Source organism: Fringilla coelebs (genome assembly GCF_963513975.1).
Source record: "Fringilla coelebs genome assembly, chromosome: 3".
NCBI lineage: Eukaryota > Metazoa > Chordata > Aves > Passeriformes > Fringillidae > Fringilla > Fringilla coelebs.
In genome coordinates, this window is record NC_140030.1 from 24847043 (window position 1) to 24873098 (window position 26056).

The 26056-nt window shown below is 38.8% G+C and overlaps 1 protein-coding gene across 1 annotated transcript in view; it reads left to right on the top strand.

Moving 5' to 3' along the window:
- FAM83B (family with sequence similarity 83 member B) overlaps positions 1 to 10073 on the top strand; it is a 53876-nt gene extending 43803 nt beyond the window's left edge. The window contains exons 4-5 of the mRNA XM_084202923.1: positions 902 to 1026; positions 3092 to 10073. Of these exons, the coding sequence (XP_084059049.1) occupies positions 902 to 1026; positions 3092 to 5447 (2481 nt within the window). The 3' untranslated portion in view covers positions 5448 to 10073. The remainder of the gene's footprint in view (positions 1 to 901; positions 1027 to 3091) is intronic.
- Positions 10074 to 26056: the final 15983 nt, after the last annotated feature.

A 26056-nucleotide genomic window follows, 5' to 3' on the forward strand; every position in this document is an offset into this window, starting at 1 on the left:
ATCCCTATAAGAACTTTTAGAAAATTGTTATTAGTACAGTCCATGAGGTATAGTAACAACTTCTTTCAAATTTTCTATTTCTATGAGCATAAAAACCCAAGTGACAGTAGAGAGTGAAAAATTACGAGATGCTGACTTAGCTGAATCAGTTTAATATTTATCCCAGAAGTCTGGGATAAAAATTCACCCCATCTTTGAGATCCAGCATGGAAAATTTCCCAAGTGCCATTTACTGAGTTTGCATGAATAAAGCATAAAGCTTAATAGAATTCAAAATCAGCTGCTGCATTGAGTTTGTGCTACCTATGCACATTGTGTTAGTGTCTCTGAATTTAAAAATGGGATTAATCTCATGGTGCAAAGCTGATAGATAAATTTTATTAGTGGTAAATTTTATTGCAAGGGATTCTAGCACCAGGTGGTATCATTCAGTGGATGATTTCAGAGTAGGGTATATGTATTTGTAGACACAACAGCCTTTTCAGTTAAAATAAAAGTGATCCTGGCTCTTTTAAGTGTTCTCTATTGATTAGCTGAGGTACTTGGAAATGATATAAACATGTGCATCAGCTGATGGTAAGAATTTTTTTTTACGGTACAAAACCTCTTTCCCCTTGTTGAAGGTATTTTCTGCCAGAACTTCTTTTCTGGAGTTGTGGCTATGGAAAAGTGGAATTTCATTTTCTGAGACCTGGGGAATCTCATCAGTCATGAAGACAAAACAGTAACTGGCCATTTTGGGTCCCTAGGCCATAAGTTTGATCAGCATTTCATTCCCTGCAGAATTTAATAATATGTAATAATTTAATTTTTCTCCTACTGTTCCTCTGAATTTTAGCCCTCTGAATGCTAAACATGGACTATTGTAGACGAAGTAAAGCGTTTTGATTTTCTTTTTCAGAATATGAGGGTGCGGACAGTGAAAGGACAAGATTACTATTCTAAAACAGGAGCAAAATTCCATGGAAAAATGGAACAAAAATTTATTCTTGTTGACTGTAAGAAAGTCATATATGGTTCTTACAGGTAAGATCAATCACTGAAGTGTCTGTACCTGTCATCTCAGTACTGCTGCTATAGCAAATTTTGGGGTTCTGTATTTGTGAAAATTCTTCTAGGGAATCACATGGGTAAATTTGATTATGTTTTCTGTAATTTAACAAGTTTTCATAGATACTTACTGCTAACTAGCCTAAGAGATCCTCTGTTCATTTTTCACAAATAAGAAATAAAGGTTATAGGTTTTTCTACAGCTGAAGAGTTGTAAAAAGGAAAAAAATCCTGTCTTAAGTTGTCTGAATTATTCTTGTTTAACATTCACTCCAGAGAAGTGAGTGTCAAAATTTTTTCATAAGATATCTCCTCCATGTAATGCTCTTCTAAAGCTAACATTAGAGACTGATTCTATGGCTCTCTATTATATGATGCTCAAATTCATGATTGCCCATGTCTCTTTCTGTGTTTTGCTAAGTTTCTGTATTCTGTTTTCCTTTGTATTTTCAGTGTATGTGAGCAAAACAGGCTGGAAGAACTTACAGCCTTGCAGAGCTGGAAAAGCCCTAAGTTAAAGCAGAGGCAGTCTTAATTCACACATTATTAAATATTTTCCTTCTTTTCATGCTACACTTTTCTCCTTTGCCCAAGTAAGTTGGTTTCTGCCAGCATAGTGCCTGGGTGCCAGACCCACAGCCACTGACTTGCACAGATTTCCACCACTGTAAGCTTTTGAAAATCTGACCTTTTATTTCCTCTAAGACTCAGCCAGCCCCAAATTCAGACTGACACATATAAATGGTAGTGAGGTAAGTGACAAGTTCATAAATGACTCAGGGTAAGAGACTGCAGGGAGAGCCTGCATGCTTTGACATCTACACACAGTGTGTCAGTCTGTGAGAGTGGGGTAGGTTTTCTCATTCCAGTTTGAAAAACAGCACTGCTTGAACACATTGCACCACAGGGGCTGGAATCATCAATTTCTGTAGAAATTAGGCCTTTTTGGTAAAAGAATCTAGTGATTTGTAACAGGAAAAACAAGTCTTTCTAAACTCTGTCACTGAACTCAATTTAAAGTTCAGGGTTTTTTCCCAATGTTGTATATTAATCTTAATTATGAGACTTAATAGGAGAAGAACTTACACAGCATGATTCAATTTAATCTTGATACACTATAACTTCCTGAAAAATACAAAAACAGCAAAAAAACCCCCTTAATCAGTAAGCTATTTTTGTGAACAAAACTAGCCTATTTTCTAACATCTAGAAGAAAAATACAAATAAATAAATTCTTTATTTTTTAATTTTTTCATGAAAATAGGATTTCAAAACTAATTTTCTTTTTTGTAACCTACAAATTGTATGTTTTTCACTCCATGATATTAGTCTTGTTGCAGCATCCTTAATGTATATGTTAATTTATTTTATCTCATTTTGTAGCTGTAAGCTAATTGCAGCTACTTAACTTTGAGTGTGTGTTCAGTCTTTTACAGGAGAAAAGAGAAGAAAGCATTATCAAAGCATCATCATTGCAATTAAAAGAAATTTTCATATCCAATGCAGTGTGCATATTAGAAAATGTAAACTTTTTTTCAAATTCTGAGACGGATCTTTTTGAAAATATTTACAATTAAGTGCATTCAAAATAGCTGAAGCACTCCTGCATGTTATTTCAAATGTGGTTTTTTCACAACATAATCACACGCTAACATTCTCTGACAGAAGAGTTAATTCAGTGGGTATAGGTTAGTCCTGCCACAGACTTTGTAGAAGTGATTTTTTCCATTAGGTATTTATACTTTACTGTTAAACATGTGTAAATCCTTTTTTAGAATACTTTTTATAAGGGCAGTTATAAGGGTGGTTATGGACTCATTCCTGCTCCCACTGAAATCAGTGAAAAATCTCCATCTGAATTTACCTGTTGTTAGATTAGACCTTCTGAGTCCATATTGCATGGATCATGCCCTCAACTCATTTATTTAGAAGGTACTTTTACAAACCCAAGGTTTATGTACAAGCTTTCTTCTCAAGAAAGACTGGAATAATACTTCAGCTCAAAAGAACTGTATCTAATGGTCATTTGTTCTTCTTGCAGCTTTATGTGGTCATTTGAAAAAACGAACCTCAGCATGGTTCAAGTTATCACAGGACAGCTTGTTGAATCCTTTGATGAAGAGTTCAGGACGCTGTATGCCCGTTCTTCCGTTCCCAGCTCGTTTGCCCCAGAATTAGTGCGGGTGAACAGTCGCAAGGCGCTCTGGGATAATGATACATACCAACATTCAGTGTCTTCCTTGGCTTCAGTTTCTAGCCAAAGAAACCTTTTTGGTAGGCAAGACAACGTTCTCAAGATAGATCCTGTTTGGAAATCTCGTGGAAGATATGCAGTAAATGAAATAGATAAATATGGCTTGAGAAACCAAGCCTATAATAAGCAACCATTTAATCCATCTTTCAATGTTCAAAATCCAATACAGCAGTATCAACCTAGTGAAAAAAATGAGCACTGGAAGAGACATAGTTATGCTGGAGAGAAGCCAGAAAGGACACCTTACCTATTGCTCAACAGAGCTATTAACAGAACAAACAATCTACCAAATACTTGGAAAATGCCATCTGATAGCCTTAGTATTGTGTCATCATTACGAGGAGGATATGCAAATAACTACAATATTCCCCAGCAAAGTTTTGCTGATCAGTTCTCACGACCAAAGGTAAATCTTGCGGAGAGAAATTCCATTGTACGGAGGTCTTTTAATGGGACAGACAATCATATCCGCCATCTGCAGCAGAGGATGCCAACCCTTGAGCACACAACAAAATCATTCCTACGTAACTGGCGAATAAAGTCCTATTTGAATGACCAGTCAGATTATCCAGTAGAGTCAAATGGGTCAGCCTTGGGTGACAGATATGATAGCTATGACACAGCTGAAAATATTAAAGCCCATGCGCTGTACTCTCATTCTCGCTTGCGATCGTCATTGGTGTTTCAGCCAACTTTACCCGAACAGCAGGAAGTAAGCAGCTGTGCAAGTTCTTCAAATTCAACTATAATTGGGTCAGAGGGAAGTGCAACACCCAAAGGGACATCTAACCACGCTCCGAGTGTGGAAGATGGAACAGATAATAATTTAGAGGAGCTTAGCACAAACTCTCCTCTTAAATCAGGTGCGCCAACAGGCCACAGAATTCAGATTGCAGATGACACAAAACCTACTGTAAATTCAAATGCAGCTGCCGACTCATCACTGTATTTGTACACAACGCTGTGTACAGACAAACGTGCTGAAAATTTGAAGAACCTTCAAAATGAAAATATGCTCAAAAGGAGAAGTTTTCCCATGTTTAATTCCAAGTCCATATTGGATCCTGGTACCAACAAACATGCATCCAATTATGTTTACAGCACGTTGACTAGGCATAGACTTAAGCAGCCAGTTAGTCCAAAACTTCCAGAAGACATGCTGAAGAGTGCTAAAAGTTTGCATAGTGTAACCAATCACTCGCCACAGGAGGAAAAGGACCTGAAAGGAGAGCTGAAGAGCCCGACTGCGAGCAAGGCAATCTCCATGGCGGCTCTCACTGAAGCTAGCAGGGAGGAGTCCAGTAAGGATTGCACATCCAAGAAAGAAAGTAAGAATTCCCCAAGTTTTCTGAAGAAAGGATCCCAGAAACTGCGGTCACTTCTTAATCTCACACCAGACAAGAAGGAAAACTTGTCAAAAAACAAAGGTCCTGCCTTTTACAGAATGTGTAGTAGTTCTGACACATTGGTTTCTGAAGATGAGAATCAAAAACCGAAGATTTCTGAGAATAAGACAGATTCTTCCCCAAGGAGAAAAAGAAATTCATCATCAAATTCTCAAGGTAGTTTGAACAGAAGTAAAGAAGATGTCGCCGGGAGTCCAACAAAATCTCCAAAGTCTCCAAAGTCACCGAAATCTCCAAAACCTCCATCTGATGAGAGCAATAAAAAGTGTCCTCTCTTGTGCCCCCTTGAAAGTAAGTTCATAGAAACTGCAGGAGATCCATCTACTCCAAGATTTAATACAGAACAGATTCAGTATCAAGATGCAAAGGAGATCTCCACAAATGCTGCTTCCGAAAGTGCTCCTGTTTCTGCTCTCCAAAGAGCAAGTTCAGTGGCACCACAGCTGACAGGCTCAAAACACCAAGAGGAGCTGAGATCTCGTTTGAGTGAAAGGCGTGTTTATAGTCGCTTTGAGCCGTTCTGTAAGATGGAAAATGCCAGCCAACCTGCAGGAAATGCAGCCAACAGCAGTTCACATCTATCAGATATCAAAACCAAGACCTTAGGGAATAATTACGGCAGGAGTAATCACATGGTCAGCTACAACTCAGCTGCTTACCACTCATTGCAGCCTAATGAAAACAAGCTGAGAGGATTTATGCAAAAGTTTGGGAACCTCCTACACAAAAACAAGTAATGTTATCATTTTGTTGATTATATTGAAATACAGAGAGACTGGCAAAGCTGGACATAATCTTAACTGGACAAAGACTCGTGGCTAACTTTTGTAGAGTTTACTTGGATTTCTTCTTGGGTCTAGGACATTGGAACGAATGTACATATTTTTAAAAATAATTATTCTAGAATTGTTATACTTAAATCCTCACAGAAATTCTGTGTCCAGAAAATGTCTCAAGGAAGTTGTTTATAGTGTTTATATTGTAAGATTAATTTTATACATTTTCCTTGTGAAGAAAATACATTCTAGTATATTTTAAGATTAATAAACATGGGGTGAAAAAGATGGGGGATGTTTTTAAACTTCAGATAATATTGTCTCCAAAGATTTGCCCTTCAAAAATAGGATAGCGGTAGGAATAGTAAATCATATTTTTTCAGCATTTATGTACACTTTCAAATGATAAACACAAATGTTAATGCATTGCATGTTACTTATCTTAATTTTTGGAAACCTCTTTTAGGTTTCATTTTGTTAATAATTTACCCCCTAGCATCTATTGAACTGTTTAGGCAGTAGATGGATCTATCTTACTTTCTTGAATTTTCTGTGTAATATGATATTTTTCTGAAGTACAGATTTGAAAGTGACCTTAATCTCAGTTTTCACAGACTTGTTTACATGGTTAAACTAGTGTGAATGTAGAATGAACATTAAAAAAAACTATTTATAGAAAAGGTGCCTTGAACATAACCTACAACTAGTTTAAATTTCAGTGGGTTAATCACATTTGTACAGCATGCCAGTATTCTGTAATGTCTTCGTTAAAAAAGCTTTTTTATTACATTTTTCTATTTGGTGTTTAAAAAAAAAAATTCAGTGGACTTCCATTTCTCAGGTAAGTTTTTGAGTTTCACATGCAACAATATGTTTTAAGTGTTGGCAGATATTTTTGCAGCTGTGGCCTTTAAGTGTGGCCAGGTATTTTGTGGCTTTAATGACCTTATGTCAGGACTATTGACTATTGCAAGGAAGGAAGGCATTAGGATCTGCAAGGAATTAGGCAGCTAAAAGTGAGATTTGTAAAAGTCACCACATCAAGTGATAAGCACCTTTCCTAAGACAAAGAGTCAGTGAAGGGTGATAGTACAAAGTGTTAAACATCAGTGAAGGGATTGAGGCACCTAAGTCTAAGGGACATTTGGTTTATCTGAGCCTCTGCATCATAACATTTTCCCAATAATAGGTGACTACAGGTTAGTGCTCACAAAAACAGGGGTGTGGTGATGGGCAGCAGCATGGCATCCCCTTCTCTTCTGCAGGGCACAGCCAGAACATTCAACTGGCTTACCCTGCCCTGGGTGTCAAGTTCGTGTCTTAGAAGGACTCCATAACCATTTAGCTGTAAGATATTCTGTGACAGTTTTGTTAAAAATTCAAATTTTTTTGAAATGCCACTGCTGAAAGGTTGGAATTCTTATACAGATCTTTGTGTTTGAGGAAATAGTATTAGAGGAAAACTTCAGTCTTAGATCTGAAAGGTCCCACAGTGTTCAATGGAGGAGTCCACCATGAAGGTCTTGGCATCATTCTTTAGAAAGAAATACCAAAAAGGCAAAAATGCACCAGTTAGATGAAGTCAATTTGTCTTATCTACCTGTGACCCTGGGAATAGGTTTTAGATGGAAATCTCCGTCTCACTGAGAACCTGCTTGGGTTCCCATGAAGTCACCTTAGTTACTGTCAGTGATTTCAACACAGCAGTGTCAGCTTTTTATTCAAGCTCTTAGGCACCTTTATTAGGGCTCATGCCTCACAGCAGTAATTGTTTCATTGTGGGGATGCTAGTTATTTATCTGACTGACAAAGACTTGCATCTCAGTCCTCTGCTGAAAGTTTAGGTCTCTCCATTGCTTGTTATCACAAAAGATTTTATTAATTTCTTGATGAGCACTTTGTTCCTTCCTTGATGAAATATAGTTAGTATTTTTCCCAAACAAACATTTATATTTAAATATTCTGTCCCAACAGAGGCAACATGTTCAGACCCAAGATAAAGAGTGTCTTAGTTCTCAAGGCATGTTTTCAGCATAATAATGTACTTCACAGCTGGGCAGACGCCAGCAATGCCACAGTGTACTTTTTAAAACACTTAATAATTTTTAGCCAGTGGGACATTTGCCCAGGATAGTACCTGAATTGAATTGCAGTTGGTGCTAAAAATGGTGGGGTTAGTTTTAGGAAGATCTTTAGTTTTCCTTTGTAGTCTTGTGATCTCTGACATATGCTTGTAGGCAGAACTATATTTGGGAAGGAAATGAGAGAGGGAGAACAAGGATCTTGGGGCAAGTTTAGAAGAGCGAGTGCTTTCCATGTTGTAATAAGCTTTGAGAAAGCTATACTCATGGAATTTGGAAATATTTACTGTATTTTTCAAAGTAGATTGCTAATTAAAGAGTCCACATAAGGCAGATACTTTAATTTACCAAGTCACCTGTGTTTGTAGATACATACTGCTGGTTTTTACCTGCACAGAAGATTAAGATCCTTCAGTGAAGAGGCTGCTCATAGAGTTGATAGTGCAAAAAAATCTTCGTAGAACTAGCAACTTTTTTTCATTTTCTGCTCTTTTCTCAGAGTTCCCACATAGGAATGGTCTGTGCTAAGGCTTGATCCGAGGTTAATGAAAATGAATTCCACAGACCTCAGGGGGAGTAGGATCAGACTCATAATGTACTGACATCACTATTTCAGGAATGTAACAAGACCCAGTGCTGCTTGGGGAGGATAAGGCTCTGCTTGACACCATGGGAAGAGCAGCTTAATGCCCTGCCTGCAGCTACAGCTTTGAAGGTTGGGAAGCACACTGGGGAGGTCCACAGATGCTTCAAGGACCAAGTGTTCATTTGTTCCCTCCAGAACCTGTGTTAGTGGGAAGATACCCAGTACTGTCTGATGTACTTACTGATGTCTGATGTGATTGCCTTATGTCCCCATGGGAACCCAGTTGCCCATAAAATAAAAAGGAAAATGTAGGGGGCAAAAAAATCTTTATATCAGCAGAGAAAAAGGATGTGCAGATTTCTGGAAGAAAAAGTTGGAATTTGTATTTTTGAACTTCTTTTTTCCCTGAGCTTGTCTTGATGTTTCTGCCTTTCCAAAGAGGTGCAGTTCATTCAGTGTGTCCTAAATGTGCATTGCATGTTTTACAACCCACACACACCCAATGCACTCCCAGTTTTGTAAGGCTGTAAATAATGGCTGTTGCCATGCTTGATGGTCATTTGGCCACATGGCTTGGGAGTTGTGAAATCCATAAGAAATGTCATGTCATTCCCACATTAAGTAAAACTCCATTAGCATCTCTGTGGCAGCTGGGCAGAGTTAGGCAGTGCTGAGGGTGCTGAGCTCCCTCAGGAGCACTGCTGGGAGCAGAGGGTGGTACAGCTGGGAGGTGCAGGCTCCTCATCCAGTGCTCATTCAATTTGTGTCATAAATAAACTACCCCTACATGCAGTCATGATATACAGTGGATAAATTGCTTCATTTCTTCAGCCTCATAATAAACAGCTTTTGCTGCCTCTCAGACTGCAAAATTGTTGCTTGTTCTCTTATTAATGACCTTGCACTGCCCTCTTTATTCATGCTAACAAACACGAAGTAGACGTGAAGAAAGATTAGAAATCAAGAAAAAGTGAGTTGCCAACTGTCTAATAAATGAGGATAGTAGTATTTGTGACAAACCTTGAGAAAAACAAAAAGTTTATCAGGCACTAGATGTTTGTGCATAGGTGAAAAATTACTGTTCAAAGACAACAACTGTTTGATCCTTTTTCAGCTTTCTGAAATGTATTAAAACATGCTGTGGTTTATAAGACATCATAAAAAATACCTAAATTTGTTCCAGGACAATGTAAAAATAAAATTTAAATTGACTCTACTAAGCTGTATGATAAATACATATGTTTTTTCATTGTAGCATTATGTGGGGTAAGCTGTACAATCAACAAGTCGCTTTGCAATTGTGTAATGCAGAGAGATCTGTAGGGTTACCATGGTACTTAGTGTAATTTATTCCCTATATCAATGTTGTATTGCACAGTACAGTACTGGGTTTTTGTTTTTTGTTTTTGTTTTGTTTGTTTTCTTTTAAGTCAGGGGAGTTAGAGCAACATAAAGCTGCAGTAGTTCATGGGTAATTGAAGCATGTTCCTCCAATTTTGCCTTCACTTGCATAAGTACGTATTCCATTAGCACCCCAGTGACAAGAGAGAAGACTGCATTGCTCAAAAGACTGTCTTGCCATTTCATTCCTTATTTCAGAGAGGTGCTTGCAGATAGATGTCTGGGTACCTTTACTTGGGGTCTGAAATCTTTCATAATTTTCAGCTCTAAGAGTTACAGTTAGATCTACAATTGCCACATTTCACATGATGCTAAACATGTTGCATGTTCTGAGAATGCTTTTCTGTACTTGTAAACAGGATGGAAGAAAACATTTTTTCTTAGAGAACTCAGGGCTCCTTTGCTATTAAGCAAAGCTGGTAGTTCTGAGTTTGCTTTTGTGATGTTGACTAATTAAGTCATAAAACTTGTGCTGCAGACCCTTTGCCAGCTCTGTTGCCCTTCTCTGGACACACTCCAGCACCTCAATGACATTCTTGTAGTGAGGGGCCCAGAACTGAACACAGTGTTCAAAGTGTGGCCTTACCAGTGCCAAGCACAGGGGAACAATCATTGTCCTGGTCTTGCTGGCCGCACTGTTGCTGATCCAGCCTGTCCAGATCCCTCTGCAGAGCCTTCCTACTCTGCAGCAGATCAACACTCCCAGTTCACTTGGTGTCATCTGCAGACTGTCTGAGGGTCTGTGTGATCTCCTCACCCAGATCATCAGTAAAGGTGCTAAGCAGGACTGGCCCCAGCACTGAGCCCTTGGGAACACCGTTGTGCTGGCTGCCAATGGGAATGGATTGCATTCACCAACAGATCGTACAGCTGGTTTTGTACCCAATGAACAGTGTACCCATCCAAGCCATGAGCATCCAGTTTCTCCAGGAGAATGCTGTGGGAAATGGTGTCCCTGGCACCCAGATCAGAGTGGACAGGCCTGTAGTTTCCTGCATACTCCTCTGGTCCTTGTAGATTGACATTACATTTGCCAACTTCCAGTCACCTGGGATCTTCCCAGCTAAGCAGCACTGCTGGTAAGTGAAAGGGGCTCAGTGAGCACTTCCCAGCTCCCTCAGTACCCTTGGGTAGACACAATCCAGCCCCATAGCTGTGTGTGTTTGTGTATCAGGTATCTCACTATTTTCCTTTGGATTTTGGGGGTTTCATTCTCCTACTCATCCCTGTCTTCCAACTCAGGGGGCTGGTACCCAGAGAACAACTGGTCTTACTAGTAAAGACTGAGGCAAAGAAGGCATTAAGTACCTCAGTGTTTTCTTCATCTTTTGTGACTATGTTTCCCCCCTCCCCCCATCCAAGAGAGGATAGAGATTCTCCTCAACATTCCTGCTGCTGATGTGTTTATAGAAGGCTTTTATTATCTTTTCTGGCAGTGGCCAGGTTAAGTTCCAGATGGGCTTTGGCCCCTCTAATTTTCTCCCTGCAAAGCCTCACAATATCCTTGTGGTTGCCCTGAGTTGCCTGTCCCTTCTTCCAAAAGACATAAATAATTTTTTTTTTCATATATGTCTTTGTGGATTTTTACAAAATATCTCTGTGTATTTCTGGAGGAGAATCTGGTTTGCTAAGAATTACTTGGCATCCCTTTAGAAGAAGCTTCTGTGATGGCTACGCATCTTTCTTTCACCATATGTGTTAAAATATCTAAAAATTCAATGGGTAAGTGCAAAAGATAGTTGGAGGGAAAACCAATCATTTCTGATGCGTGGGCCACGAAACGTGCTTATTTTGAAAGTGTTGCTTCCATATACAAATACAGCTGGGAGAAAAATTGCTTCTTTTCTCTCCAGAACACATGGGATTTATGCCAGTTGAAGTAGAAACATTTGAAAGACTGAGCACCAGTGACAATATTTTATTGTGTTTGAGAAATGAATGCAACTAATCAATTAGCATTCAAACACTGGACTCCCACATGTCTATTGTATGTCTGTTCTTGCCTCATTTAGCAATCAACATACTCAAAATTCAGACTGATGGTCTACAGCTTCCCAGAGAATATTACTCTGAAGAACTATTTTTAATGAGGCATTAAAAACATGCTTAGATTTTTAAACTAGGCCATCCCAGCATAAAGCATACCACACATACATGTTTTGTTAGGTTTTGGTATTAAAGCTCTCAGTGCAATCCTAGCTGATGTATTGTAGGTAATTTTTGATTGTGTACTTTCATTGTTTTGTTGGAGTCATGTCTGATTTTGACCCATGGCTACATCACATTTAGACTTCATGTCTAATATGTTTCTTTCAAATGTCAGATGTGCTGGTGTGAAAATATTCTGATTTCAGAGTTTAGATCAATCTTTTTTAAAGCAGAGTATGTGGGTCTGTGATCATCCATTTCAGAAGAGGATATGGATGTGATTTTGAATTACTAAAAAAAAAGAGACAAAACTAAAAAGAATTTGCAGGTATCTTCACACACAGCAAAGGAAACAAAATCAGAAGATGAAATCACAAGTGAATATTCGTAATGTTTTACCAGTTGAACGTTTTACCAATTGAAAATGAAAGCTAGTGCACCAACAGGGCAGGAAACATAATAATCAGTTGCTCTCTGATTAAAAAAAGCTGAGACACTAATCTAGATGGTGAAAAAGAAGCATGAGGGATGCTACAAATATGCCAGACCCAGAATGGATTTTCCTGCATAATTTTGGGGGGGTGGGAAGCATGAGAAAGGAATTCCATCAAGTTGGTTTCAATATGGACAGATGTAAAGGACTGTGCTGGTTTCCTTTAAAACTACTTGATATGTAAATCCTTTTTTCCTAAGATGGAACTCCTGGATTACATAGCAACTATGTTATAGTATACTGTGTATGTACAAACCAAAAATTGCCTTGAAATAATTTATTACCTTTATTTTATACCAAATAAAACATTTCTTTTAAAGCGCAGCTCATTTCTGTGTTCGTTTTTTCACTGGCTCATACTGTTATTAGCAATTCTCATTTCAAAATTTTAAACATCTTTAAAAAAATGCTGACATCAGAAATGCTGAGTGAAACGTTAAAAAATGGAGGTCTCAAAGCTGTTTTGTGGTAGCATCACTGTTTGCAGAACTGTTGCACCTTCTATGGGACCAAGAGCTCACAAAAATCCCAGAGAAAGGACCAAAGCCAACATCACTAAAAGAAAGTAGCTGGAATAAAATACTGATATAATAATAATAAAAGTAAGTGGGATAAAAAATGTAGGGGATAAGGTCCACAGCATTAGTATCCCATGTTTGCTTTCAGAGCCTTCTGTCACTTCCTTGCTGTAATATTTTGGGTTTGTTTGCCTTCCTGTTAATTCTGCCTTGCTAGTAGTGTCAGGTTCAATATTTTTGTCTTTTTCCTCCTATCTCCGCCTTAATTTCCTCTTCCCTATTTAAATGAAACATCCTTCAGAAAATCTGTTTGACTGTCTCTTGCATTGTACTTGCTACTGGAAAAATAATTCCCATCATATGGCTTGTGAGAATTAACTTCTGATAACTCCATGCACGAGTTTTACCATGGGATGGCTCATGAGAAATTGATTTTGAATCCTTAATATTTGCTCAGTGCCTGTGAAAAAACAGTAGAAAACATAGTAGCCTTTCTGAACAGCTTATGGTCTATATTTAGACTTAATGGAGGAAGGAAGTAAAGGGAAAGAGGAAGTTTGTGCTTTTTCAGTTGTAAAAGGTTATAGAACACTGAGGAGATTGACAGCATATGGAGACTTTGATGGTTGGGGTTGTGGCATGGTGTCTTCAGGCACCCATGCATAATACTGAGCCTCCTACTTGTGCAGGAACTTCTACTTACATTGTAATTTAAGTAAAACTCATCATGGTTCATCAAGTTCAAGTCTTTTCCCAGTTCCTACACACAAAAGTCATTATAATAATTACTGCCTCATCTCCTTTACTTTGTGTTTTCCTCACTTGGGACAAACATAAACCTACACTGCCAGCCACTCTGTGTGCATCGTTCTGAAATGTATCATCACTAAGTAAATATATTAAAAAATTTATTTTTGGGGCATATCCATTGGATTGAGAAGGAAGGTATACATATATCCTAATGAGGACAAGACTGATGAATGTATGAGTAGGGCATTTCTGGCAGGAAAGTACTTGCATGCCAGTTATTACTGAAAGCTAAAACGTGAAAAAATTTTTTTGTCAAAACTTTTTTGAAAACAAGAATATTTAGAGTTTTGGCAGAATTACTTTATTATCCAAGAATTCCTCATAGCTAAGAGCTATCATCCCCTTTTGGTGTATGGGAGTCCCAAGGCTTTACTGCTGCTGTGTGCCAGAGTAGCTGTGGCTGCAGACATGGATGTCTCCTTGTTTTACTTCCATTTGAACCCACTTGCCTTGAATTTACCAATAATATGGTGACTTGGAAATTCCATTTCCAGGTGTGCAAATTGGGTCTTGTTTAGCACAAGCACATTCCAAACTAAAATCTTGCTATAGTCTGTATCTGTAGGTTGGACTCGATCTCAGAGGTCTTTTCCAACATAACTGATTCTGTGATTCCATTAAGTGCCTGTAAAATTGCAGATCTTTGTATATACTAAATGGCCTTCCCCTATGTATATCAAAACCTACAGACTTTCACACTGTATTTGTGATACTTGGGGCACTATATTGTGATAGATGTCAGTTAGTAAACAACCCTTAAATAAAGAAAAAAATAATTAACCATTACTCTGTGTGCAGTGGCCAGTTTCAAACATTGTTCACAATTGTTCTGTTCAACTTGCTCATCAAAACAAAAATATCTTTGTGCTTTCTGAGGTGGGAGAGGCACTTGGCTCTTAAGTCTGTTCAAGTTCATCCACCAGAGTGATGCAGAGGACTGATGTAAGTGGATAAATCAGTGGGGAAGGCAGGCCTTGGAGTCAGGATGTTCTCAGAAACTCTTTGTGATTGTTTCCCTAACCAAAAACATTACGGCAATCAATGCAGGCCATGGGGAAGCAGGTGGTTGCCATGTATTTATTCCCTAATTTAGCCAGAGAAGTGCCTTAAAGATGTCAGGCACACCCCGAGATCCATGTCCTCGGTTCTTCCTTCTCTGATCAGAACAAGGGTTTGGGGGAAAACCAAAAAAACTGAAGGAAAAAAAATCTGGGAAGATCAGAAGCCTGTTTGGCAGCAGAGTTTTTTTCTCATGCTAGGTAAAAAGCCTTTATGAGGACAGCATCTGTCACTGGTTACTTGACAAATAAGTAACCTGCTGGGTTTTAGTTACCTCATTGACACCCATCTCGGGCTCATACAGTCCCTGCACTTCAAATTCTTAGTGGTGGGAGGAATATTCTGGAGCAATGCATTGTATACAGCCTTTTATCAGCCAGGTAACCCTGCCACTGTCCGAGGGTTTGTGCCATTGTCCAAGAAATTATGTCATCGTCCTTTGATGCTGCAAATGTTTGGGCAGAGATAGGATCACAAATCATGGAACTGGAATAGTATTCTTCTCACTTGCTGGGAAGACATCAGCTGTGAAAGGGAAGCTTGTTTCACTCTGCAGATTTCAAGAACAGATGTTCCACAAATTAGCTTTTTTTTTTTTAAACTGAATTTCCTTTTTTTTTCATACACAGTGTACAGACTTCAAGCAATAAAAACTTCTCAAACAATGAAGTGTTGAACTTTAGGAGATTATAAGCAGAATAAAGGTTTTGCCTGAACCATTTTTTTCCTTTTTTCCCTCCACCCACACCACAAATGTAGCCAGAGAGGAAAAAAAGCCATGAAAATAAGAGTAAACCAGAAGGAACCTTTGTTTCTCATACTTGCTCATACTTTTTTCCTAGCAGGACTTCTGTGCTAGCCATTGGTTTTATATCTCTGCTGCAAACCTGTGGGCTCAAGTTGCTCCTCAAATCCACATTTCACAGACTCATGTTTAGCCCTGCTTTTATCTCATCATATTACTTCTTTCACCTCTCTGAGAAAAGCATTATCTATATGGGAATCTGTTTTTCCTGAGGAGTATTACTTGTTACAGAGCTAATATTTTAAGGGTTATCTATATTCCATGCATACATTCTCACATGAACTTATTTTCCAGCTTGATTAGCTCTAAAGACAAGTATATCCAACAATGGTCTATAATTCAAAAGAGATTACTTTATCAGTAGATAAAAATTTACAGTCTATAATCTTTAAGTTAACAGGGAATATTTTATTCAGTCAACAACCCAGTAATTTGTTTGGATTACTTTTCAGATCAATTATTTACAAAAATGTTAATCTCATTACCTTGAGAGATTAATAATAAATGAAGCTGATAGTTGACAGTTTAAACTCTTACAACATTCACTTCATCTGCATTTCCTTGAGCAAGAAGTATTGTTTCTTTTTTTTGTAAAAAAAACCCTTTTAATTTCACTTCCTAAGATCAAAAGTATTTTATTAATTAATAGATCTTATTTCTTTGAATTTTAAGTAATGCACTCCATTATCATCACTGCCTTGGGTTCCAGAATTAATGAAACACAACAGACATGACTTCGCAATTTTTATGTACCTTAAGTTTCAAGAAATATACCATTAAGCATATTTTAGCATGTTCCTTCACAAATAATGGAATGCTTTCTTCTCTTATTGAGAAACAAGAGCCATTATGCTCTTGAACTATTTAGAAATACTTTTAATGTGAGAGGAAATGTGGGTCAGTGCATTTATATCAAAACAATTGCATGCACATCTGTACATCTCTTAATTAAATGCAAAAAAGAATCATAGGGCAGAAAGATATATTAATCCCTCCACTTGCTTGAGGCAACCAAAACGTTCATTGGCATATTTTAATTCCCTGCCAGCAGCAAGCCAAACCAGCAGTGCTTCAAAGTGACAAACAAAATAAGGTGGCAACTAAAAATCTCATAAAGCCCAGGCTAGCATTTCACGCCGAGCACTGTGCTCACCTGGGCCTTTAGTCTTTCCCACAAATCTCAGATAATTACCAGAGCAAGACCCCACTGTTATTTTCATGAGCAGAGAGCAGAGTTTGCCCACTCTGAGCAGCAGAGCCCATCCCAGCAGGGTGCTCAGCACACAGTGCTGGGGATACCTCACCTGGCATTCTTAGTATTTCCCAGCAAGTGCATGAACTCCTGCCCAAATGCTCTGTATGTGTCCCCTAGCCTCCCTATATTTGCTTCCATGTGTTTGAGAGTGAAGCTCAAACCTAGAGGCAGAAGATGTTGTATTATGTTCTGACTCATTCACTATCAGATTAAAGAGTTAGAAAATTCAGTCCCAAAGCTTTTTCTCTTGATGCTGATGAGTGACCACACCAGGCTTTAGTGAGCTTGCTATTACTGGCAGGGAGGCTGTTTGAGAAACTGAAACAATCTTCCTAAATATCACAAAAAGGAAGGAAGCCAAAAAATCTCTCCCATCAATAGTTTTTATGTTTTTTTTCATTTGAAAGCAGACTGTTGAGGCAGGGAGAAGTTCTGAGAAGGCCAAAGCAGAAACCAGATTTGTCACTTCTCCCCTGGAAAGCACACAAAGTGACACAAAACCATATGAAACAGGAGTCTGACCTCATCAGTACACTGAGTTAATAGCTATTCCTGTAAGCACTTCTGAGAAGTCTCAGGCAGGTCTGGTCTGTGGTGTTTGGTGTCTGATGAAAATTTCACAGATCAAAACCACACAATCATTGTACAGGACCTGGCCTTCAGTTTTCCCTCATTTTCTGAAAGAAATTTTCTTTTTCTCTCCTCACACTCCTACCCATGCATTCATGGGTCCAGCAAGCATCAGCATCAATGCATAATGATACTCCAGAGAAATATGCAAGCTACAGTCAATTTTGCAGGTATAATGAGGCTGCTAAAATATCTGAAGTGCCACAGCTCACAGCCTGCTCAGATATCTCTGTCCTTTAGTGCTGACAGAAGTATACACATGGCTACTGAAGAGATGACAAAACTGGCATTTAAACCACCCCCAGTTTTGAGGTTCAGTGTCAATGTAGCAGTGTGATAGTGGTCTTCACATGATAAGTGATTATATCTTGTGATATTTTTGTACATATAGAATCTATAGAATTAAATAAATAATCAGTCAATACTTAATACTGATTTGTTTGATCTGACAAGGTAGTAAAATGCCCCAGAATAAAGTGCATTAATTATAAACAACTCTGGTTTTGCAAATGGTTCCTTACTGACCTTCAAGTAAGAACAGAGTGTTCTTTGAGCTTTACTTTAGCTAGTAATCAATTACAGGAAATAATACTTAGGAAACATGCAATTAATTTGCTTTCAGTTTGGTGATGATGCAGGTTCATCACCAGAAAAACAGGAACAGAAAACAACAACCTGATGACAGAGTTTTTCAGATACCTTTTTGGGGTTTTTTGATTGGTTGGTCTTGTTTTTGCATTTTTTGTTCGGTTTTAGGGTTTTTTTGTAGTTGTTTTTCTTTTGGTTGGTTGGGTTTTTTTGTTTGGATTTTCTTTTTATATACATGATGCATACTCCCTGTATAGATGAAAAACTACAAACCAATCATAAAGTGAAAGCAGTGTGAATGCATTCATTCTGCTTGCTGTAAAACAGCAATGTATTCATTACTTCCAGCTAATGCTAGAGCCCACAGCTGCTACATCTAAACAACCCTAAGGTAATTTCCATGCTGATTTACACCTGAGAGAGGGCAGTCCCAAGTCCTGATTTTCAGGATGGGCAATATTTTTAAATTAAGTACTGGACTAGAATGTGGGAGACTAAGATTCAGGAGCACAGGTTTCTTACGTAGCCAGCTAGGATTCGATTTCTAAACACATCATGAAACCCCATTTTTCTATATTTTGTTTGCCCTCTAAGTTAAAATAAAGCAGCAAAGACAGATACAAGGACCAAAAAGATGGATTTCCTCTTCCAACAATTAACAGACACCTCTTCTCTTGTCCTTGCCTGTTTTACTACCTGATTGCTCATCTTCATCAGTGGTGCTCCTACAGGGGTAGCTCTGGGGAGATACTGGTTCTCCTTCAGCTCCATGCTGCCTTCTTTTACCAACCAGGGACACAAAAAGACCAGGCATAGATGGAACAACCTGGTACCTTAAATGCAAGAAAATGGAGAAAAACTTAACTGAGAAACTTTACAGGCAGAAGTATGGGAAAGGTGAGATGACTGTCTCTGTGCCAGCAAGATCTGGGCCCATTAGGGGTGACCAAAGCAGAATTTAAGTGGTCAGAAATTGTAATACTGACAGTTTATGTGTCTGCAGTGATTTTCTCATCTGGAAGAAACCAGGCTGACTTTTGAGGTTTAATTATTTGGATCAATGGGAGGAAATTGGGTGTTATATGCTGGAGGTGCTTTAGCTGGGGTAGTTTCTGGTCCAGTTTTGCTCTTACTGTGCATAGTAATCACACTGTAAAAGGAAAACAAAACAGATAAAAAACCCCACCCAAAAAAAAAACCCCAAAAAACCAAACACTTTTCTTCCATTTACCTGCCTGCATCATACCATGGGCAAAATACAATACATCTCCTGTGTCCATGGTACAGCTGCAGTCTCATATCTTTTCTGTCTAGACAGTAGGAAATCCTAAATTGCTTCTTAATGTATTTCTTTTTAAAATTTTCTGAGTTATTATAACCTTCAGGACAGAGTGATGAAAAAGTTTCTCCTGCTTCTTCTCTAGGTGAAACTGCTTCTATAACTTACAGCTAGGTTTATTTGAATAGGTTGAGTGTAACTTCACTGGTTTGTGAAAAAAGATGGAAACAAGTCTGCTGTGTAAATATCTTTAACATTGGTCATTGCAATCTGCAGCACTTGCAGCAGTATAACTCACAATAAATATCTCTGGATTTCTGGAATTTTTACTAAGAGGGCATGTACATGGCTTGTTCTGCAATAATTGTATTTGTTTCAATGGTGTTCTTAAACTAAAATAGTCGATTTTGGTTTAAGAAATCTACAGTGGCAACAAAACAATAATTCCAAGTTTGTTGGTTTTTAAGGTAACACTACTTAACAATTGTAGAATTAATTTCACTCTGTTGATCATTTTTTTTTCTCACAATTTTCTGCCAAGATGGAAAAATGAGCTGACAAATGCTAGGCATCTATGTGTCTGCTTCTCCTCATGGCACTGAGAGCAAGACCAGTGTGCTATGGGAAAGGAAGGCTGCTGGTGATTCCCATGGAACTAAGAAGGATTCTGAGGGCTACTGGACCAACCACTAAGAAGAGAAGGTAGAAGATGTAAAATTAATTCCCATGTCTCTGTCAGTAGCTCCCAATTTTTTAAGGATGATTTTGTTCCTCCTTGTTGCTTCTCAGTTTCATTGTGCCCCTTCAGAGTAAGCTATTTCTATGAATTTTTAAACTGAAAAATATTTACAAAAACTTTTCCAAAGCAGCTCAACCACTGCATTGAGTCACACTGGAAGTGGAAATTTCAGACCAACCAGTTCAAAAAGGAGCACTTACTTTCAAAGAAGACAGCATGTACAAAAGGGTAAAGATAAACAACAGTCAAAAGTGATTGACTGGAATGACTTTTAAACATCACCTTGAAATGGCCCCATCTCTCTTCTGTGGTTCTGTGATTTGGGATATTTTACAACAGCTGACTTTTTTGCAGCCGCTCAGTGTCATTATCATATTTCAAAGCTCTCATACCTTCTCAGTGATCTCTCATGGGCAGCTCCTCACAGCACTGACTCCTCCTTCTTCTTCTTCACAACCAACAACTCCAACTCTCTTCACAGCACAGCCAACAAACCCCAACTCTCTCCTCACCCAGCTAACCCACTCTTTTGTGGCACTCTTCTTACTGGACACAGCTGTGGCCTGTTAAGGGCAGGCCTGTTCCTAATCTTTGGTGATTGGTACAGCTGCAACTCCCCAGGTGTGAGACTGCCTTCTGCACTATTTTCTTACATTCTATCCCTCCACAGCCCAGCATCATTGTGGCTCTGCTGAAGCTTTGGAAGCTGTCCTTGTGTGCAGCAGGACAGTGTGGTGTGTCACATTCTCACTCCTGCCTGCATCCCCCAGTGCTGGGCAGGTCCCTGGCAGGTCCTACAGCAGCCACAGAGGTGTTATGCAGTGTGGCTAGAGGGACACCTCTGTTTCCCCTTGCTGCATGAAACCTGAAACTGCTGCTGCAAATGGAGCTGCTGCTATTCTCCTCACCTGGCAATCTCTTCCTTGAGGGAGCATCCTCAAGGGATGCACATGTTATTTAGGTTATTTATTGTAACCTTTGGTTTAATGTGCAAGCTGCACTGTGCACTTCATGGCTCTGTTTGAGCATCTGCAGACTATGTCTATGTAAGCCACCTCTGTGGGCTCTGGGATCTTTTTTTTTAACAGATTCAGCATTTCCTGATTTAGTTTAGCATTATTCAGCTTGGTACCTGTGAATTTCTGTTGCTCCACAGAACATCACAGGTGTTCCACAAAATTATTTCAGACTCTTCCTCCTTCCCACCCCAGAGAAGAGATCACAAACAACCCTCCTGTGTAGTCAGGTACAAAATGAAGCAACATGAGTGAAATCAAATATTAAATGAGAACTTAAAATTTAGACTGTTGTTCTGTGTGGAAAAGAACAACTTTGTGTTGGGAATTTATGAATTAGTCCTTCCTTTTTCTCTGCAAATTGTAGAGAATCCTTTAACTAAATAACTTGGCTGGCATGCCAGTAAAACAAAATTAATTTGCATTTTGTTTTAGATACTTCAAAAGGCTTTTTTGCACTTTATTCCAGCCACAATATAGCCCCAAGTTGGGCATTTAAAATTTCTTAGCAGTTTTTTTTTTTCAAAAGTGTGGCTTGCTAATACCAAATATGCTAATAATGAGATTTTTCACAACTTTCTGAGTTATGGCTAAAACCTTCAGAAAATTCCTCAATCACTAGTATTTCTGTAATTGCCAGCTATGATACAGCAGCTGCATTAGACTTTGCTTTCTGAAACAGAAGGAAAATATTGCTCCTTCTCAGGTCTGTGTTAAGAACATCCTGTGGAAATATGTGTTAGAATAACTCTCAGGGGGTGTGAAGGATAAATATTGTGCCCTTATCCCAAAAAATACTTTTGCTGTCAGCTAGTATCTTATCAATACATCCTCAGAGAAAACTTGCAGTTAGCCCCAGATGCAGTTCCTGTTGATAAGCAACCTTTCCTAAACCTGGTTTTAGTGGAGCCTTGGGATGCTTCCTTCACCCATGGCCTCAGAGCAGGGCTAGTCAGGGTGCTCACTCCGCGAGATGGAGAGCATCAGCAGCTGAGCACACATTTCTCTATGAAACAAAGCAGTGTGTACTTGCTGTCTGAAAGCAGTGGACAGTGCAGTCCTTGAGGGAGGCTGCTCTGTTAGTCCCTGGTGTTAGCTGGAGTGCTGGAGAGCTGGCCAGGCTCCTGTCTGCAAGCCCCAGCCGACTCCCTTCTGCATCCCAGCCCCTCCTATGGCACAGGTTCAGCCTCTCCCTTTGCTCCCTTTATCTGTTTTAATCACCTGATGTCTTTGAAGTCACTTCAAAGGTCTCCTGTTAAAAATTCATATCCAGTAGATAAAGCTTCCTGTTGTTTTAGGCAGGAAAACTGCCTCAAGTCATTGTCCTGTTCGTGTCCTGATGCTTCATCCAACAGCTGGCTACATTTCCCTGCATCTCCTTGCCTCCCAACTATGTGGTTAACCCTTCAGAACCTCTTACAAACAAGCAGGAACGAAGACAAATAGCGAAGACAAAGTGGTTTATTGCATTTAAATGTGCAACTATTGTGCCAAGCTTGCCAGGCATTGTTTGTGAATATTGCGTATTAATGATTATCAGAGGATCTGGAGAAAACGACTTCTTTTTCTACTAATTTTGCATCTGAACAAATCCACTGGCCTTCACAGTGGTTTTCTTACATTTCAGTGATGTGAGATTGGACAGAAGTTTGCGTGTTTGCCCCTTAGAGAAGATTTACTGTGCCATTGTGTAGTTCAGGATCGCCCACATTGAAGTCATTACTCATGGTCATATTCCATAAATATTCCTTTACTGCTGTTAATGTTATTTTGTGTGAAGTTGTAGTTACTTAATATTCACAATTAAAATCCTACTCAGTGTTCTCAAGGTAGAAATGTCAAATGTGTAGTAGTGAGGTGGTTTTATAGGACTAAAGCTGAGATGCCTTAGAGCTATCAACTGGTGAGTCTTACCAATACTTCAAAGGACTCCATAGGGCCAAGAGAAAAATTTTAGGCCTCAGACTTCTGTTTTATCCTAGCTAATTTACTAAAAATGGCAAACTGAGGACTTCCTTGGTGTTCCTTCTACTCTCAGCAGTATCCACTCCTGTTCAACTTGGTCACCTTCCAGTATGGGTGTCTGGGGAGGGAGCAGAGACCAGAGCACCACTGATCTAGTTTTTAGTTCTCATGTTTCTCTCTGAATTACAGCTAACCTGGATACCCTCTTGCTGTTCTCTCAGCTGTGAATATCTCAGCCCTAGAGAAAATATGACTCATTGTGTGCCAGGAGTCCTCTTTTTATCACACATGTCTGGGAAATTTTGTGCGCTCTGTAATAAAACCTTCATGTTTATGAACAGACATTCAGTACATTCTATACATTTTATAAAGTGCTAAACTGATTTATGTGAATCACAGTATTTCTCTTGAAAACACCTGGTTCAGATCTGACCTGCAAATATCAGTGAAGTCTAATAAATAACTAGCCTGCAAGATAAACTCTCAAGAGAATGGAAACTAAGGCAAAGGGGATATTGTTCAATCCTTTTCTAAAATTTCTTCTCTGAATCTACCCTGAAATGACCTAGTAGATGTCTATATTCCAATGGAAAGTGGTCCCTGGAGGTCTCCTCAGAGCAAAATGTTTAGCTCTAAGGAGAGGAAGAATCAAGAACACGCCCATAGTAATGACACTGACACAGCTGAAGAAAAGGTTTGACTGCAGAAAATAAAATTTAAATAAAATTTAAAGGGCTTTCACTAGAATGACATTTTTTATTCATCTGCTCTGAACTTTCTTAGGCTTTCCTCAGAGATGTCACACCCAATGAGGACTCTGAAGTCTGCAAGCCAAGCCTCTTGATTATGGGCATGGCTATCCACTTAAGCATACTCCCTGCTGACTCACCTGAAAGTGCAGGTTACAAAATGTCCTGAAAGGTTTCTATTCATTGAAGCAAAGTGAACAGGCAGAATTTCTCTGGGGTGATTGTCTTGCATGCTGCACACCTGCCTAATAACAAAGGAGTGGAAGCCATTCAGGGATGAATGCATTCAAAACCTTCATCTCCATGGAAATTGATGTAAGATTAGTGCAGAACGAGGAACAGGCCTTCAATTAAGTCATGAGGTACAAAATAAATCTGACCTAAGTTAGCTCTTTGCAATACTTCTGAGGTGTGTTCATTACTGAAGATGGAAGAGGTGTAATTCATTGGCATATGTTTATCTCTCCCTGCCCGCAAGCCTGCTTGGCTAAAGGGAGTTTATTTTCTGATGTCACGGGAAAATACATAGTCCTTCCTGAATATTCAAAGTTTTAGTCCCTACTACAGGTCTTCTTGAACTTAGCACAGCTATTTTCTTGACTGTGTTTATGTTCAGCTCTACCTCAGGAAGGAATGTGTAAATATCATCCTTGATTATAATTAAATTGTTCCTGAGCTGTATTATTCCTAACTTAGAGAAAGCTGTACTCTAAGCAGCAACCAAATTGGAGGCAAGGCTGCCCTGTCTGGTATGATATCTCATTCCAGCTCTGCCAATAAAAAGAAAGGATAGAGTGCAATACAACAGCAAGACTTCTAAAAACAACGCAGGAACTGACTAGTTCTTCATTTTATTTATTAACCCATCAGCTCATAAAACTCAAGCCAAGGTGTGTCATGAGGATAACACAAAAAGATAAGCCATAGCATTTCTTATCTTACTGATAAAAGAATCAAGGTGACTTTTAAAGTGGAATCTTTGAAATGATGAATACTGTAGGATAATGAGGACTGATTACCATCATACAGATTCACAGAATATTCTGAGCTGGAAAGGACCCACTAGGATCATCAAAGTCCAACTCCTGGCCCTGCACAGGACACCCTGTGCCTGAGACCATTATTCAAATGCTTCTTGAACTCTGTCAGGCTTGGTGCTGTGACCACTTTCCTGCCTTTTCCAGTGCCCAACCACTCTCTGGGTGAAGAAGCTTTTTCTGATATCCAACCTACACCTCCCCTGACATAAGTTCAAGTCATTCCCTTGAGTGTTCATGCCATTGAAATGACACACAACTTTCTTGTTAAGACATTTGTCAGATAATTTAAAAAGTGAGCAAGCTAACATGAATTAAAAAATCTTAAAATATATATTTTTTAAAAAATTCCTCTTGGACAGATGCAGAAGTTGTGGGGTTAAGAAAGGAGGGGTGGGAAGAAATGTACACCATGTAACAATATTCCTACTACTCATGTGTGTGCATGTTTTCAGGTTCATATATCCTCTTCCTAACTCTTATGCTGGTCAGACAACCATGATTATGCCTGTGAACAGCTGATTTTGTGTAGATGCTGGCAGAAAAGCTGATGACTTTGCCTCTGTTTGATCCATCTATTTACAAAGAGAGATCTTAGATATGATATGTGGTGGGATGCCAAGCGTCCTCAAATTTCCCTTTCCAGAGACCTCTGGAGTCAAGGCAATCTCTGTACATTTCTATGAATTTGTGCACAAAAAAGCTACTTTGTGGTCAGGAAATATTAAATGCAACATGGTTGAATCCTCTCTTGTATGGATATCCTTTATCTCTGTGTGTGTGTGTCTTTTGGTTTATGGTCTACCTCTGACTCTCCAGATACCACAGTTAAAAGGGATAACTGAAACCTGTTACAGCAGACTGTAGTCCTAAGCCACTTTACTTGTACTGTTATGCCATGTTTGTCTCAGATAAGCTCCTTCTTTGCCCATTCTTGAATATTTTCTTTCTTCCAAAAAGATAAATTAATCAATATTTCCTTTCAATAGGAAATAGCTGGAGTTTAATTTAATCACCACTTTCTATAACAGATATTCTAACAGAGGCATGCAAATAGCATGCCATCAACTTCAGGAAAATTCCAGACAAAATCAAGGGAGTCTTTTAGTAGCTGTCTGTGTTAGAGTGTGTAGAATTCTGCAGATACATATATGTATGTATGCTACCACGTGTAGAGTGGGCAGAAAGAAAGAACACACCGATTCATAAGAGAAAAGTAGAAGTAAAATAACAAGTGCTTTCTTACTGCAATCTGAAGATCAGTTTTCAAAATCAGAACGATGCAGAAGTATCTAACAGTCACTTGATGGGTTTGAAAGATATTTCATGCTTACCTTACACCAACTTAACTGCCATGAAATAAAAGAATTCTCTTCAAGCCAATATTTTGGGTTCATGTGACAGTTTTCAC